General features: G+C 40.3%; 1 protein-coding gene across 2 annotated transcripts in view; it reads right to left on the bottom strand.

Moving 5' to 3' along the window:
• Positions 1-1,940: 1,940 nt before the first annotated feature.
• The window catches only part of RIMS4 (regulating synaptic membrane exocytosis 4), a 131,521-nt gene continuing 115,076 nt past the window's right edge, over positions 1,941-18,385 (bottom strand). For both annotated transcript variants that reach the window (XM_058178287.1, XM_058178288.1), the window contains exons 5-6: positions 17,018-17,157; positions 1,941-9,726 (exon numbers count right to left, since the gene is read on the bottom strand). In XM_058178287.1, the coding sequence (XP_058034270.1) occupies positions 9,508-9,726; positions 17,018-17,157 (359 nt within the window). In that variant the 3' untranslated portion in view covers positions 1,941-9,507. The remainder of the gene's footprint in view (positions 9,727-17,017; positions 17,158-18,385) is intronic.

Here is an 18,385-nt window from a genome sequence, read left to right as displayed (position 1 = left end):
TTTCTATCATATATTCAATTTTGTCCAACTTGATAGACTTTCTAGATTTGTTGGCTACTGATAACATAATGGTGTTATCAGCCTATGTGGCTTATCAATAACCTCTTTACTATGGCATTATCAGTGATTGGATTCAAATTTTTTTACTACCGGTTCTGTGGGCGTGGCGTGGTGGGTGTTGTATGGCTTGGTGGGTGTGGCAGGGGAAGGATACTGTAAAATCTCCATTCCCACCTCACTCCAGGGCAGTGCTTCTCAATTATTTTCTGTCATGCCCCCCTAGGAAGAAGAAAACATTTTTCGCGCCCCCCGCGCGACTGTAAATAGTATCATTATTAAAAAAAACTTGTTTGCCGAGGTCAAACGTGCCCCCCTTTACGGAGCCTCGCGACCCCCCTGGGGGGGGGCGCCCCACTATTTGAGAAGCACTGCTCCAGGGGAAGGTTACTGCAAAATCCCCATTTCCTCTCGATCAGCTGGGACTCGGGAGGCAGAGAATAGATGGGGGCGGGGCCAGTCAGAGGAGGCATTTACTGGTTCTCCAAACTACTCAAAATTTCCAATACAGTTCTCCAGAACTGGTCAGAACCTGCTGAATACCACTTCTGGGCATTATCCATGTCAAAGGAGGAATTTTGGGGCCACATCATGTTTAGAAGAAATGCTAAAAATATCAGCTCCGCCCCTCCCCACCCCCCCGAACTACAGACCCATTTTTAGAATTTCAGGTGTGGTCTCCTTTTTAACAGACATTTTCTTCATAAATGGACTTTAGCTTCCAGCGTTTTCATCAATGGCCATTCTGCACATTTTTCACATTTAAATCTGAAGGGCGCTTCTATCTTGGGAATGTTTATTTAAATGCCACGGTGGCGTCATACTCCATCTCAGATTCTTGTGTTTGCAATACTAGAAACAATTATCTTCATTTTTTTTTCTTGCTGTTTCCCAGGGGATGCAAATGTTTGATTATTGGGTCTGTTGCTTTTGAAGCTATGAAACGATACATTTCCAAAAAGCAATATGCAATGTACATCTTATTTGCAGTATCCAATCTGGATCGGTTACCAGGATTAGAAGTTTTGTCTTCTGAATTTTTGGACTTGTGCTAAAACCTATCTTCAAAAACTTTTAAGTTCCCTGAAGATGAGCTCCAGCACGAGTCTGAAAGCTCGGAAGACAAAATCTCCAGATTGGATCCTGCAATATTATCCTGGGACATATATATTCTCCTTCGTTCATGCATCTTATTTGTTTATAAACATGTATATGTTACCTACTCAATATATTATATAACATTTATGAAAATATTGCAACCCATTAGAAAGTTCCCAGGAAAAACCTGAGCACCCCATTCAATTATGTTGATTCTCTGAATTGATCTCATTTAATATCTCACTTACCTAATTCCAACCCTTATTGTGTTTTATATGTTAGACTTCCCACTCCTACCTCCCTCCAACAAATGTTGAAGAAAACATGCCTTTTAAAACTGAAAAATGTCTAGGATTATGGCAGCAATAACAGTCTGGGTTAGAAGTCTTTTTGGACAGACTTAATACCAAGGTTATAATGATATTATACAACACTTGCATTTACAATACAAAAAATGCATTTTACAACAGTTAAATCTAAATGGAATCAGCAATGTGAGCATATTTCAAATCCTCATAAGTAACGAACCTAATATGTATGATGCAAATTGGGCATGTTCTCTTTACTTCATTTCTTTCCTGAACAAGGAAAATATGTTCTTAATTCCAATGCAATGTGGTAAAAAAAGCATGCATTCAATAAAAAGCCTCAGATTCGTTGTTTTTTTAAAAAAATGAAGGAAGATTTTTATTATTTTATTATTACTTTCAACAATTTCTTTAGCTTAACACTTAATTGTAAATTACCAAACCATTGTGTATTTTCCAGATAAAATTAACAAAGAAAACAGTATACCAGAATCTTCCCTTAAAGACAAAATACAGTATCCAACATGAAGGTGCCAGACACTATGTGTGAAATCACACTTTGCCACATGTACAGCATTATGACTGTGTGCAGAACAATCTGCCACAGAAAATTCCAACCAGGAAATTCATGCACCTTAAAGTAAAACTTTAATAGTATTCATTAGTAGATGTTAGTGCCCTGGTCTTTTGGGGGAGAGCTTGTGCTGTGTGCTGCAGTTGCAAATTGGCAATAAAACAAAACAAACCTATTTATTTACTCAAACTGCTGGAATTCTCATGTGCTGGTTATTAAATTCTAACACCAGCTAAGCATGGCAATGGAGATGAGATATCCTACCTTGAGCAGGGAGATAAGGTCTAGCTGACTGCCAAGATCTCATTCTTTCCTATACTTTTACACAGTATATTTTGACTACCTTCACACCTAGAGTTATTGTGTACAGGGCAGAACTGGCTGGACTTAATCAACCCTCACTTGAAGCAAAGGTGCTTACCTATATGAGTTATTATTTTGGAGCCTTGGCTACGCAATCATACTATTGAAGTCTCAACCTTCTGAGTGGGAGGCGAGCATCCTTACCACTAGGCCATCATGCCTCTCATCCATTACACCATGATGCTTATAAAAAAGGATTCTTTTATATTCTGTTTCCCATTGTGACAAAGATGCAATATGAAGACAATATTTGCCCCTCCCACTTACTCTAGTTTCTTAGCAGTTTAGTCTCTAGAAGTAGGCTAGCAGCAGATATTGTAACCAGTTTCATAGTCTCAATATATATATAATCCTCTTTTAGAGCTTCCTATGTTGGCAGCCATCACTTTATGATGATGAATTTCATGATTTAACTACTATAGTCATGCTGACTTGGGAATTCAGGGAGTTGAAATTTACACATCTTAAAGTAGCCAAGGTTGAGAAACACAAGTACACAATGTGACTTTTCAGGGAAGGCTTTGGCATTAGAATGGTGGACTTCTCTAGGGAAAATAATGTACCTTTGTGTTTGAGCTTTGTGTTTGGCAGATGGAAGTAAGAAAACAGATCTGGCCCAGAGGAATTGTTCCCTGACAGCTATTTTTAATTTGGCACACTAAATGTAGCTGGTAATTAAATTAATCAGCACAAAGGTATTTAATTTTCCATTGGATTGCCAGAAAAAAGGGCTACCTGAGCTAAATTTTTGCACAAGAAAGTAAAATATATTTCAATGGGATTTTGCCTGCTCATTTTCCCCCCCTTCTCATTGCACTTCAGCACTTTTGTTTGGCACTGGATGGAGCAGAATAATGTTTATTTTGTAAATTGGGCTGATGTTTTTTTGGATGCTATTTCACATTTTGGATGCTACTTAACAAAGTAGATTCTACAGCTGTAGAATCTGGCAGAAGCCTTAGGTAAAACCTCCAAGAAATCATTTGCAATTTTGTGAAAAGACACACAAACAATACATTTGTGCAGGTTTGGCCATTGATTCATCCTTGCGGTTTATAAAGGTGCATGTATTTCTCTGGTGTCATGTTAGAAATATTAGAATATAGCCCAGGAAAAATAATGCACTGCAAATTGTTTCTTTCAGTGAGGAATATTTGCCAAAGAGGCCATTAGAGGGGGCAGTGCTACTATGAAATTCAGAGTTTACATTTTGGCAGTGGGAAAGCCTGGAAGAACAATGACAAATGTTAAATGATCCCAAAATTAGAAAATCTGACACATCTGTAAATTTTATATTGAACCCTGTATCATGAAAGTCAATTTACAGAAATGGGATGATCAGTGAAAGTATTGGCTTGCACAAGTAAATTGAGAATTAAACCATTGGCAGAACATTACTAAAACACACACTTAAAGGACGACCATGATTAATATGGCTATTCCAGAGTTGAAATCCCAAAGAATTAAATCTGTCATTGTAGATTATATCCATGTACTGCCATCTCCACATCACAATCAATACACACCAAAATAATAATAATATATTATTGCTTGTAAGACTATTTAAACTTATTATAAAAAGACTCTTATTTTGTTTATAAGGATATAGGATTAGGACAACTAGCAAAGTAGATCTCTTTCTTTTCTCAGCTTCAAATTACATGAATTCTTTCAAGAAAGGCTTGGTTCTTAAGATTGTTAGCAGTGATTTAATAAAGAATTGCAAATATTCTTACACAATATTAATAATATTAAATTATAATTTCAAGTGAAATTTCTACAGGAAGATTTCCTGGTAGCTATTTACATATTTCTGCATTTCCAGATTAAAATGTTTAATTATATGTATCTAACGCTAAATCGATAAAGTTTTTCAAGGTTAACTTATTGTGCTGAAGTTCTGTTTTAATTCAGTGGGACAAACCCATTTACTTCTAGTAGGTTTTTAAAATGTTTCTATGGACAAGAAAAACAATATTATGTATACCAAGAACATAAAACATTTTCTGTTAAAAAAAGATTAAATTATACAGCCTCTGTAAAAAAAATACATTTTTTGTTTTTAAAGAACATATTTCTCCAGTGTTAAACAGCCTGTAATAAACTTAGAATGTATTTCATTAAAAAGTTGACCTGCTATCTAAGATGGTTTCTACTACACATGCTTACACTGAGATTCTTACGGCCTCAACATCTACAGAATTTCATTCTATACATTAATTTATGACTACTTTTTAAACAGTACATTTATAAGAGATCCAGTATTAGAAACATTAAAAAGGTGTTATATATACAGCAAAACCATTCGTGATTTGTTCTTTTCATTTTCTTCGGAACTCTCATCACAGAGCTAGAAATTATGAGTTGAACAGTCTGTATTTTGTTTTATCTCTCATCTTCAAAATAATTCTACTTATTGAGAAAGAATAATTAGGCACTCTCAGGCATTGGAAACCCAGATTCACTTTCATGTTTCAAAAACAGATTTCAGTTCTGAATCTGGATACCTCCTGTGCCATGAAAACTATTATGGACAGATCTTTTCACTCTTAACAAATCTTAGTTTCTCCTTTTCTACAGTTAGGAAGATGGAAGAGAAATCCCATCTTTAGTCTCGCAAATTTCTACACCATCTTTGGCTGTTTTTTTTTTTAAATAGCATCTAGTATGGCTCATCTTTTATCAGATGTATACAGGTGAAGAAAAATTGGAACTAAAATGTAACTGAATTCCAGTGCCAAAAAAGAACAAAATTTTTTTGTAGATAAGTATATTTGCATTTATGTAGGGGTTGGAAGTGTTGGTTTCAGATCAAATCTATATACCTCCCTTACTATTTTTGATAATTGCTTGACTCTTGCAACTATGAGCGTTGCTAATTCTCTCTGATGACATAGTTTTGTCAATAATTATTAATAATACCGCTCCGATAATATATCCATCTTCAGGGGAAGTCTTTTGGACTGAATGCTAGGAATGAGAAGAGGCTAAATAATTTCCATAAATTTAAAAGGTTACAAGTACCCCTTTCCCCTTGTTTGACTTGTAGTACATGCACCAGGACTTCATGTTGGGACTTTATTAGGTGATCATGGCTGCCATCTTGATATTTTTGATCCTTCCTGTTACCTTGATGTAAGGCTCGTAAATTCTAACCCATCCAGGTGTACAGCTGGTTTATCTTTTAGAGCAGGAGTCTCCAACCTTGGCAACTTTAAGACTTGTGGACTTCAACTACTGGCTGAGGAACTCTGGGAGTTGAAGTTCACAAGTCTTAAAGTTGCCAAGGTTGGAGACCCCTGTTTTAGAGGATGCAGAGAACTTGGCCAAAATGTGAAAACTACAATTTGTGACTCTTGTTCTCCTGCTCTGAGTGTGAATGAAATGCAAGGCACATAAAATGACTTGGAGGAGCACTATAAAAGTTGTTTACCCTCTTGCACCATTTTTATTTAATACTATCACTGACGTAACTTTACAGAGGAGTTAGCAACCTTGCCTGCTATTTCAACAAATTTCAGTTAATTTGTAAATAATTTGTATACAGACCAATTAATGGAATTGCATGCTTACAAAGGACATAAAACCTGAATTTCAATAAATCAATTTCCAATTCTTCATTTAAAAACAATCACTATGTGCATTATGCATATGGTTTAATAATGTATTCGAAATCATTCTGGATCAAATAGCAATTTATATCTCATTTTACAACAGTGATTTATTCAGCAGGCTTGGAACCAGCTTTTAACCTGATTGTAAAGCCCATGCTGAAATGAGCTTGAATTAACAGAAATATTTCAATGCAGCTGGTATTCTACTACTTTTGGTACTTTCCTGTACAAGTTTGCATATTAATTATTGTTTGTAACCTTCCAAGTCAGATAGCTATATATTACAGTAAATAAATATTTAAACCACAAATATATATTAACTTGAAATATATTCATTGCCTATTTCCAAATGCAGGGTGTACATTTACATATATTAAATCATACGCCATAATATATACTTCTCAATCAAGATAGCTTTAGGCAGAATTTCTCAGAGGATGATAACTTACTGAAAACTTCATCATCTTTGTCCCAGTCAACTTTATCCATGGTTTTTGCCCTAGGCATGCAAAAGTCTTTTTTCTGAGCCCAGAGCTTTCATCTATTAAGAAGTGAATTTTAATCATATTAATGTTCTATTCTATTTTGCTATATTTAATAGAATCTCTTAGTGGAATCCTTGGGTTTTTTTCGGATGCAGTTTTTGTTGCCTTTTTTATTTTGTTGATAATTATCCCGGGAATAGAAGAATAAAAGATATTTAAATTTGCTGTAAAAATTGGCAGCTGATTGCAGAAAACATACAAAATATGATCAGATTTATAAGTTTAAATAACCAAAACATCTTTTGAATTTATAAAACATGAACATCTGCCCTTCAGTTCCCAATCCTGAAATGCATCAGTTTCCTACAGTTCTTCTAAACAACAAGACTGTTAGATTGGCTACCAACTATTAAATCTAACCTAAACTATTCTAATTCATACAGATATTGTACAATATTGCCTAATAATTATTATACATAAATATGAATATATAGCAACTTGAAGTATAAGGTTTTTAAAAATAAACTTAAACAGTCATGACATACTTTGACCAGTGTCTATACTGCAACTACCTTCCTTCAGTCTATACACAGAAATTCTCTGATATGTATATTGAAAGAAATTCTCTGGAAAGCACATAAATAAAATAATTTTAGACAATCAGACTGAAACTCTGGAGGTTTTATGATTGTAAATGCTTAAAATTAACATTATTCTTGTATTCTATTATCTATAATAGATTATTCCTAGCAGAGTTCATACTAGACCTATTGATTTTGTGATCAATGTTTGATTGTTATTTTACAAACCATTAAAATGCTACATATAACATACAACTGTCTAGATTTCATTCTATGGGTATCCCTATAGTCATGCTTTAGCCATGCTTTTTTTGTGTGCCACCTGATTACTACTTTCTGCTGTAATAACAGGTTAGGAAGCCATTTTCAGATGGCTCAAAAATATTAATACATAGTTTGGAATCTTGAATTGTGAAATGAAGACAACTGTTGCCATTCTAACAGAAAAACATACCAATCATTAGAGTAGAAACTAAAAGGAATATATAATAGCATCTAGATAGAATTTCTAATCCTGGCATGAAAAACCGTTTAAAACAGCTGCCTCTAATGCAGTCTTATGAATGTTACCTTCTAGATGTGTTGGGGTATAAATCCCAGAATTCCCAGCCAAATATGGACATCCATCATGCTGGCTGGAAATTTAGGGCCATGTAATCTAAATACTTGATGAGGACCAGATTGGAGAGGCAGTTCTACTGCCTTCATTTAGAACAATGTCCAGGTAATCTAGGATAGTGATTAAATTATCCACCACCAACCATTGATATTTGTTGTCTAGCTGTATATTATATATGTGTATATATAGCTAACCTTTTTATTGGCTAATTTAAGATATTTACATTATTATTATTCTTATAGTTTTAAATTCTCCCAAAGATAATCTGCAACAACTAGACCATTTTCACAAGTGACATCTGCAAACCTTTAGTGATAGTTCCACCTCTTCAGCTGTTTCAAAGCTAACTCTGCTAAAAAATAAACATTCTCTTTATGCTAGATGTAGATCAGTATATCTAGCACAGTAGAAGCCATATTCTTATTTGCTGCTTCAATTGTATAATGATGCATGGAGGAATCAAGAATATAATACGAGTAGGGCATGTTCACTCATAGATTAGCTATATGTACAAGCATACAAAGCTACAAGAAAGCCAAAATGCCAATTTTAATTATTCCCTGCGCTCATTAGTTTCAAAGTGCATTATAATAATTCACATATGAATAAAACTAATTTCAAAGACCTCATGATGCTTTTAGAGTCACTTGTGAAAATGCCTTTACTACTTCCTGCAACTGAACTTTGGAAAAATCCAGCTGTTCTCTTCTTTCCCCAGGTTGCCTCTCAACACTGGTAGATCAAATAAAATTTCCTTCTGTTAAATGTAGCTTCCCAAGACCTTTGCACATGTCTCTCAGATGATAAATGGAATTGTCAACTTCTTGTATCTTTCCGTTAAATAAAGCAAACCTTTATATTGTAATTTTACTTGCAATTGTGGAATCAATTATTGTCCTTGAAACCAAACCCTATTCTACATCAAAAGATATGCACTAAAAATCCAAAGCATGGCTAGAATATGGGAATAAGAAGACACAACGAGAAGAAGCACAGCAAAAGCTGAGGTAAGGTATGGTGTGTGTCTTTCTGTACTGACAATACAATAATAAATCTAATCTCTACAAATTTTCCAATTTGTAATTTTTGCGCAGTGTTCCAGTTAAGTGGTTTGCTGTGTTCTGTGTTGCAACTGAGTGACCTAGAATCTTTTCTAGTTCTTCGCACAAAATAATTCTTCAGCAGTATTGTTGACCTAAGTCCTATAGTAGTAGAAGACACTGCTGGTAATTTGGCACAATATTAAAAAAATACAGCAATGGTACTTGTACCTTAAATGCAATTTGCTCTAAGAAATAGTTGCAGTTCTTTCTCCCTCCTCCCCACTCTTTAAAAGGAAAAAGAACATTTACAAACCCCATAAAGTTTCCCTGAAACTGCTGTTATTTAGGTCAGATGTTTCCTTTGAATAATTAAGAATAGCCAAAGTTCATTTTATTTTCAAATTTGTAAAATAGTATTAAAAAAGAACATCTTCCCCAATGAAAATAAATGGCTGCAACGTTTCAAGATGTTACATTGATCTGAAGATGTGTAGATGACAGTGAATAAATGAAAAACCGAAAAGTGTGTCTTATCAGCATCATTTCATAATTAGGACTTGTGCCCCACAGCTCCTCCTACTTGGATGGAGAAAGGTCAGTGGCCTCCATTTTGATTTCATCAAGGTTACTTGGCTATCCTCACCTTCAGACTCCCCCAGGGACTGATTGAAGATGCAATGCACTTGAGGACAGCGTTCAGGCAAACAAAACCTTGAGATCATGATCTTAAAAATAGAATCAGTACCCTTAGTACTTCCTTGCTTATTAAGATCTGTCACAACAAGGTCCTACTGTACTCTCCAGGGAAAGCTGTGAGGACTGGCGCAGGAGGGGAGCAGTAGTAGGATCCACCATTGAAGAGGTTGGGAAAAGCTTATACCAACCAACTGCCAGAGTGGACAAATCCAGTTCTTCCAAGAGGACCCGAGCAACACCCATGAAGTGTTTGCGTTCCATGCGCCCGTAGTTTCCCCAGACGATCACCTTGGGAACAAAAAGGATGGGGGTTGAGTTGGATTCAGGAGCACTAATGATGGATGCTAAGAGATTTTTAACATGGGATTTTTTTTTCTTTTGACAAAGTATTGTCACACACTGTGATCTAATCAACATCAAAAGGAAAAACTTGAAGGAAGTATGATATCAGAGGAGGTTGGCACCAGGTGTTTCCAGTATTGTCAAGATGGAAAAAACCTATTGCATAATCTCTCACATTTCTAATTTCGACATAGCATTAGGGCAGACTGTTTCTAACAGCCCAGCTATAGGAATATAGACATCTCTTTTAATCTACATTATATTATTCGATCCTCCTAACCTCAATATTGTTTACTCTTACTTATAATAGCTAGCTGGGGTCTCATTATCTCCTACTATCTGACCTATTTTTTCTCTAATTACAACATATTGAAGACCTCCTGCATGAAAGTGGCTACATATTGAGCTATGGTTCCTTCCACTTTTTGTCATTTTCTATTACAACCAGAAAAACAAATTACGGTACAGTTGAGAAAAGGAACAATTCCTAATTATGGAAAGCAGTGGGGAATGGTTCACTATTATATTCCTCCCCTTTTAAAGGCATATGAATTACTCAAGGCAGCTGGTAGAGATTTATCCTTCCATCAGCTACACTAAACAATGTTTTTGAAGATTACATTTTGTATACCACCTAGAATCTTTGAGGACTGAGTCATTCATAAATATTATAAATAAATGGACTATAAATATTCAATATGTTTTCAGGCTAGTAACTGTTACTGATTTGATTATACCTCCACCATCCTTAACTATAGGGCTGGGTTGTGCCTTTAAATATTTGAGCGGAAATCAACACGTTGCTGATTGGACGAAGCCTCAACAGAACTGTATAAAGGAGAGGTTTTCCCCAGCCTGTTGCTGGGTTCACCCTATATTAAAGAGCTGTTGTCACTACCCTGAAGCACGATGGGCCAGACCCAGCAAATCAGGGCAGAAAAGCGAGATGGCCAGTTACACTCCACCGCACCGTTCGACCCGGCTAAGGAGAAATGGGGCGTATATGACCCGTTTGAAAGTTTCTAAAGCCAACGAACTGCACGGAGTTCCAGACAACCGAAGAGGGCTTATTTCTTAAGCCACTGCGGTCGGAGGTCATTGATATCGCGGAAGCCCTGGCAGAGCCAACGCCGTTGCAGTCGGTGTCGTGGCCAACTTTACAGACTTTGCTGAAATCACTTCGCTGCGCCGTCCAAATCGTGCGGCGGTTTGAATTCGGAGGCGAAGGCAGATGGAGGCGAGTCCATAGGTGACTACATGGCCGCCCTAAGAAGGCGTCCAAGGACTGCGGATACCGTGACCTGGGCGAGGTGCTCCTCGAGCAACTCATCCGAGGTCAAAGACATCCGTTTTGCGGACGGTTGCTAGCAAAGAGCAACCTCACTGGCCAACGCTCTGGGCGAAGCCAGAGCACATGAAATGTCATCCCAAGCGGCAGAGGCGCTACAGAAACCGGTTCCACAAAAGGCGGCGCGAAGGCAACGGTGCACCAGGAGGAGGTTCAGACCGAATCCGGTGAAGATGAGGAAGGGTCTGCCGCGAGAAACGCGACAAAGGGACCGAGATGAATGCGGAAGCTGCGGGGTCAACACCAGCGCCAACGCTGCAAATTTAAAGATGCGATATGTCGGCGTGGGAAGAAAGGGCACCTAGCTCAAGTTTGTCGGCGGCCCAACCTTCCGCCGAAAATTCAAATCGGCCAATCAGGCGCGGAATCGGCAAGGCGACCGCGATTGGCTCAAACAAAAAGCGCGGATTCAACCAAACAACTGTGGTCATAGGCGCGCCTCGACCAAAGTGGAAGAAGATCTTCACCAAGCCAAAAATAGAGAGTCGGTGCCGGCTTGAAGTAGACACGGGATCAGCGATCACCATCATGTCCTGGGACACTTTGGCGAAATCGCTGCCGTCCGTCATGACGCCACCTGCAAGCACAACGACTACGAGTCCACGACTACCAGGGAATCGCATCCTGTTCGAGGACCACCTCCGTCCAGTCGGTCCCTCACAAGAAGACCCTGCCCATCACGATCGTCGAAGGAACTCTGCCCAGTCTGTTGGGACTAGACTGGTTTCGTGCCCTGGGCATGGGAGTGACTGGCATCTACAGAAGTGACTGCAATTTGAAAGACATTCTCTTTAACGAGTTCAAGATGTCTTCAAGGACTGCCTGGGCAAGTACAAGGGGACCCTATTTCCTTCAACTTAGACCCCAGGTAGCCCCATTAGGCTTAAGGCGAGGAGAGTCCTTTGCCCTAAAACCAAAAATCGATAAGGAGCTTGACAAGCTCATAAATCAGGGGATTTTGGTGCCAGTCGACCACGCAAAGTGGGAGACGCCAATCGTCACCCCCATCAAACCGGACGGGTCAATTAGAATTTGCGCTGGCTACAAGGCGGCGCTTAACAAGGCCTTACAGAAAAGAGCGTACCCGGTTCCCGTAGTGCAACACCTATTGCACTCTTTGGGGCAAGGGCAAGTCTTTGCAAAGTTAGACTTGGCCCAAGCCTACCAACAACTGCCAGTAGGCGCCCCGACAGCCGAAGGCCAAACGATTGTGACGCACAGGGGGCATTCAAGTGCACCGATTGCAATTTGGGGTTAGTGTGGCACCAGGGCTGTTCCAAAACCTGATGGACCGACTACTGCAAGGGCTCCCAGGGGTAGTTCCCTACTTCGATGATGTCCTAATTTCAGGGGAAAACATGGCGGAATTGGGGGAGCGTTTAAGAAAGGTCTTGAGCATTTTCCGGACAGCTGGATTAAAAGTCAAGACAAATAAATGCCAGATAGGGGTCGAATCCGTCGATTTCTTGGGCTACCGGATAGACAAGAAAGAATTCACCCTACTGAGAGCAAGGTTAAGGCAATTAGGAAGGCTCCAGCGCCCAAAAACAAAGCAGAGCTGCAGGCATTCCTGGGATTGGTTAATTTTACGCGGTCTTTTAAAGAACAAAGCAACCGTTGGAACCGCTGCATAGGCTCTTAGGAAAAATACTGTTTGGTCTTGGGAAAGTCAGAAAATAGGGCTTTTGAAGCAGTAAAGAACCTGCTCTCAAGTGATAGCCTGCTCATCCAATATCACGACTCACTACCCCTAGTGCTGGTTTGCGATGCATCCCCTTATGGGGTGGGGCTGTACTCAGCCATAGACTTCAAAGCGGCACAGAAGCCCCTATAGCGTTCTACTCTAGAACGATGTCCTCCCCAGAGAGGAACTACAGCCAATTAGACAAAGAAGCATTAGCCATTGTATCAGGGTCAAAAATTCCATGAGTATGTCTTTGGGCGAATTTTGAAATCGTGACTGACCACAGACCGTTACTAGGATTACTGGCTGGCGACCGCCAACGCCTGTGGCACTTTCGCCACGCTTGACTCGATGGACTATATTCTTAGCCGCTTACTCATACAAGCTGCAGCATCGACCGGAAAGAAGTGGGGCATGCAGGCGCGTTGAGCCGATGCCCACTGCCAGGGGCGATCAAGACCCCACTCCGGGACACCCATCCTCCTTATTGACTCGTTGGACTCTGGCCCAGTCACATCAAAGTGGCTCGGGCATCATACCGGGACATTGTGTTAAGGACTGTACTCGGTTGGGTACAGAGGGTGGCCCGCTGCGAGCGAGCGTTCAAAGAATTTGTTAAGAAAGCGTGATGAGCTCTCGGCTCAAGGGGTGCCTGTTATGGGGTGATCGTGTGATAATTCCTGCTAAGTTAAGGGCAAGGTATTGGACCTCCTCCACGAGGTCACCCAGGCATCGTAAGGATGAAGGGGTTAGCTAGAAGCTATGTATGGTGGCCACTCATGGTCGCAGAGATTGCCGAGAGGGTAGGGAAATGCCAAGCTTGCCAAGAGTCCAGACCTCTACCCCCAACAGCCCCAGTCAGAGAATGGGAAAAGCCCCAAGGGCCTTGGTCAAGAATCCACATTGACTTTGCTGGCCTTTCACGCCAAACGTTCCTAGTGGTGGTGGGCGCATTTTCCAAATGGTTGGAGATCATACTATGAAGTCCACCACAGCCGAAGCAGTAATCGCAACCCTCGCAACCTATTCGCAACTCACGGGTTGCCGGACACTCTGGTGTCCGACAATGGGCCCCAATTCACGGCAGCCCAGTTTGAAGAGTACCTGGCAGAGGAAGGCATCCGACATGCCCTCTCTGCACCTTTCCACCCTCGTCGAATGGCCTTGCAGAGCGTTCCGTCCGAGCGCTAAGGAGGCATTGTCCAGGCTCAAGCCAGGTGACTGGCAAACAAAACCTTGAGATCATGATCTTAAAATAGAATCAGTACCCTTAGTACTTCCTTGCTTATTAAGATCTGTCACAACAAGGTCCTACTGTACTCTCAGGAAAGCTGTGAGGACTGGCGCAGGAGGAGCAGTAGTAGGATCCACCATTGAAGAGGTTGGGAAAAGCATACCAACCAACTGCCAGAGTGGACAAATCCAGTTCTTCCAAGAGGACCCGAGCAACACCCATGAAGTGTTTGTTCCATGCCCGTAGTTTCCCAGGCGATCACCTTGGGAACAAAAGGATGGGGTTGAGTTGGATTCAGGAGCACTAATGATGGATGCTAAGAGATTTTTAACATGGGATTTTTTCTTTTGACAAAGTATTGTCACACACTGTGATCTAATCAACATCAAAGGAAAAACTTGAAGGAAGTATGATATCAGAGGAGGTTGGCACCAGGTGTTTCCAGTATTGTCAAGATGGAAAAACCTGTTGCATAATCTCACATTTCTAATTTCGACATAGCATTAGGGCAGACTGTTTCTAACAGCCCAGCTATAGGAATATAGACATCTCTTTTAATCTACATTATATTATTCGATCCTCCTAACCTCAATATTGTTTACTCTTACTTATAATAGCTAGCTGGGGTCTCATTATCTCCTACTATCTGACCTATTTTTTCTCTAATTACAACATATTGAAGACCTCCTGCATGAAAGTGGCTACATATTGAGCTATGGTTCCTTCCACTTTTTGTCATTTTCTATTACAACCAGAAAAACAAATTACGGTACAGTTGAGAAAAGGAACAATTCCTAATTATGGAAAGCAGTGGGGAATGGTTCACTATTATATTCCTCCCCTTTTAAAGGCATATGAATTACTCAAGGCAGCTGGTAGAGATTTATCCTTCCATCAGCTACACTAAACAATGTTTTTGAAGATTACATTTTGTATACCACCTAGAATCTTTGAGGACTGAGTCATTCATAAATATTATAAATAAATGGACTATAAATATTCAATATGTTTTCAGGCTAGTAACTGTTACTGATTTGATTATACCTCCACCATCCTTAACTATAGGGCTGGGTTGTGCCTTTGAATAGTGTTTAGAAAGTCCAGCTGGCCCCAGAATTTTGCAGTGATTATGGGAAGTATATGACTTCCCTCGTCATTGAGTTTTTTTTCTGAAGGCAATTCAAGTATTGGTTATATGATTTATGTATAGTACATGGCTTCATACTATAGGGCAGTGATGGCTAACCTTTTTGCCATTGCGTGCCAAGCAGGGGGACCGCAGGGGAGTTGCGTGTGCATGTGCCCACATCCATAATTCAATGTGCGTGCAACCCCCCATGGTCCCCCCCACTTTTTGCACATGATGGCACGGTGGGCCCAGTAAGCCATTTTTCACTCTGCCAAGGTTCTTGAGGCTTTCTAGGAGCCTGAGGAGGGCAAAAACGGCCTTCCCCACCCCTCCGGAGGCCCTCCAGAGGCCGGAAACAGCCCATTTCCCAACTTCTGGTGGGACTGAAAGGCCCATTTTTCACTCTCCCGAGGCTACAGAAGCTTTCTAGGAGTCTGGGGCGGGTGAAAATGGCCATATTGTTAGCAATATACACCAAATAAAATAAACAAAGAAGCTGGGAGCATATTTGTCAGGAATGCCAGAGATAGCTTCAGAAATTCTTTGCAAAAGGAGGGAAATGTAGCTTTGATTTCAAGTACTTCTAAGGTTGCTGCTCAGAATCCTGTAGCAATAATTTTTTCCCCTCAGCAATGTTTTCACAGGAGTGGCAGGAAGCAGCCTGTGATTATAAGATTTGTTTTCCTCCCTGCTGAAGAGAAAGCGAAACAGAAAACTTTGATGAAATTTACCTCTGCTTCTTTTGGTTGTATTATTAAGTGGAAGTGCAAAGTTCTCAGAATAGCAGGACCTCTGCAGGCAGAAGGAAGGATATGGGAAGAGCGCCCTGCTACACCATTTCAAAAAGGCACAACATTGCAGCAGGAAAATACTAGTTTCACTCTGCAGAAGAGCCAGAAAGAAACTGATTTGCTGATGTGCAAAAACACTGGAGTTACTTTCTGACTGGTGCAGCACCCTGGTGTGCAGTTTAATGACGTTTTGCCAGCAAGCCAACACATTTCATTGGGCTTTTGAGGGTTAAACTGTCTTATTCCTTAATTAGATTTTGGTACCTGCTTCCCTGCCTCCCCACCCCTTCACTGGTATGCTTTTCATTTCCTTTAAAGGGTGTAGAAAGTCAGCACCTACCCCTCTTCTAGAAGAATGAAATATTTCGAAGAATATTAAAAAAGGCAAAATATTATATTTCCCGAAATGAGAAATGGGGAAACATGTTTTTTTAGAGGCAGAAAGCAGGCCCTGCTTTTTCTTAATAGCCCACAGAAGATGTCAGTACCTAAGAGATAAAGAGCTCATTGAAAGAAGGCAAAGTATCTAGATAGCTCTATTCATAAGCAAATACCCTCACCCAACAGCCAAAACACGTCAAAAGCCATTAAGCCACAATAAGAATTGCATCACCCTCAGAGCAGTCCAAACTTCAACCAGACCTGGGAGCTCAGACAAACACCTAGGATTTGCATTGCCTTTTTTGCCTACAGAGCCAGCTATGACCCTTACATGATCCCATAGGAATCTGACAACAATCAATAGAAGACATGTTCTTGCACAGGAACAGGAAGCTCAAGTGCAAAGCCCAGAGAAGGTATAAAAAACCCTCACTCTCAATTCCATATTTTGTCAGCTGCCCAGAATCACGTGTGCTTGGTGTTTCTGCTTCATCCAATCAGCCTCCATTTTTATTTCCACTCTTCCTCCCGGATTGGAACTGAACCAGATGGATATTTCTTCCCACAAGAGTTTTGATCATAATGTTATTTTATCTAGTTTTGATTGTGTCTTGAAAGCAATTATAATGGAAAGGGGGAATATAAATAAAGTGAACAAATTGCACCTTACCTGGAGAACTTTGCCTTGCGGGCTCTCTGGGAAAAGTAGCACTTGATTGTACAGGGGGTCTAAAGATTTGCGAGCCACTTTAGTTTTCTTCTTTGCAATGCAAACTCCATTTTCTAGGAGATAGGCTTTGATGTATGCCGCTGGAAGAAAAGCATGTGACTCAGGGTAAGTTCAAAGCCTTTTTTTCCCTTTTTTTAAATCCACCATGAAGCTCATGTGGCTTTTTTCACAGGCAGGAAGTTGTTTTGTGGCAAGAGTTTCCTGTATAGTTACTGGCTTTATTTTTAAGAAGTTTTCAAAAAGGTTTCTTCGCTTGTGTGTCTCAGCAAACGGTGATAGTTAGCTTAACGGATCTGTGCAAGATCAAACCTGACTATGACTTGAATCTCAAAAGGAAATACCAAGGCTGTAAGCTAGGCTGAAAAGTCAAGATATATTTTAGAAAAAGGCAGTGGCAAACCATTTCTGCATTGCTAACAAGAAACTCAGCTGAAGCTGAGCTTCACTTCAAGATTTCAGTTTGTACTTTGCTTTGATGGCTGCTCTCTGATCTAGTGCCTGAAGGTTGTGAGGATTGGAGGAGGGTGAGCAGACTGAAACTGAATTAAGACAATGTTACTATTTATTTCAGAGGTCTTCAAACTTGGCAGCTTTAAGACTTGTGGACTTCAACACCCAGAATTCTCTGGGAGTTTTGGGAGTTGAAGTCCACAAGTCTTAAAGCTGCCATTTTTGAAGACCTCTGATTTATACAAATGCGTTCTGGGCCCCATTTGTGTTGTGACCCAGGTTCCTGGACCCGGACTCCTGGACTCGGATGATTCAGAAAGTGAGGGAGAAGACCTGGCCAGCCCTGCTTCTCTTGAGCCCTTTCCCTCCCTGGCACCCACTCAAAGGGAGGGGGAGGGGCCGGCACAGCCTGATTCCATGGAGCCTCCTTCTGATTTGGCAACGCCCCAAGAACAGTTTTGGAGCGATGCAAGGTCACGTAGACGTAATCGCCGTGCGCAGCAGCGGAAGAGTTGGGACAAAGCCAAGTCATAATTGTCATGCAGTGACATCTGCAGAGACTATAAATAGGAGGCGGGACTTCCTGGTTTTTTGTCTTGGACAAAGTAATGAGTTGGCACGAGCTAATGAATTGGCGCGAGCTAACTATTTCAATGGAGGGAAGAATATATTCGTGAGTAATTCTGGCCTTATCTATAATTTCCTCGTTATCTCCAGAAACTTGGCAGGCCCGTGGGTAGACGTGGCCAGGACATGTATCTATGTAAATAAAAGGAAAAAAGGAAGGCCTCTGACGGACTCTTTGCTGGGAGTATTGGGGAAGGAAACAGAACATTTTGTCCAAGACCTGACTAAAAC

Source organism: Ahaetulla prasina, chromosome 3 (assembly GCF_028640845.1).
Source record: "Ahaetulla prasina isolate Xishuangbanna chromosome 3, ASM2864084v1, whole genome shotgun sequence".
In the NCBI taxonomy this organism is placed as follows: Eukaryota; Metazoa; Chordata; class Lepidosauria; order Squamata; family Colubridae; genus Ahaetulla; species Ahaetulla prasina.
Note: the sequence above shows the minus strand (reverse complement) of the source record. Positions and strands in the feature narration are given on the sequence as shown.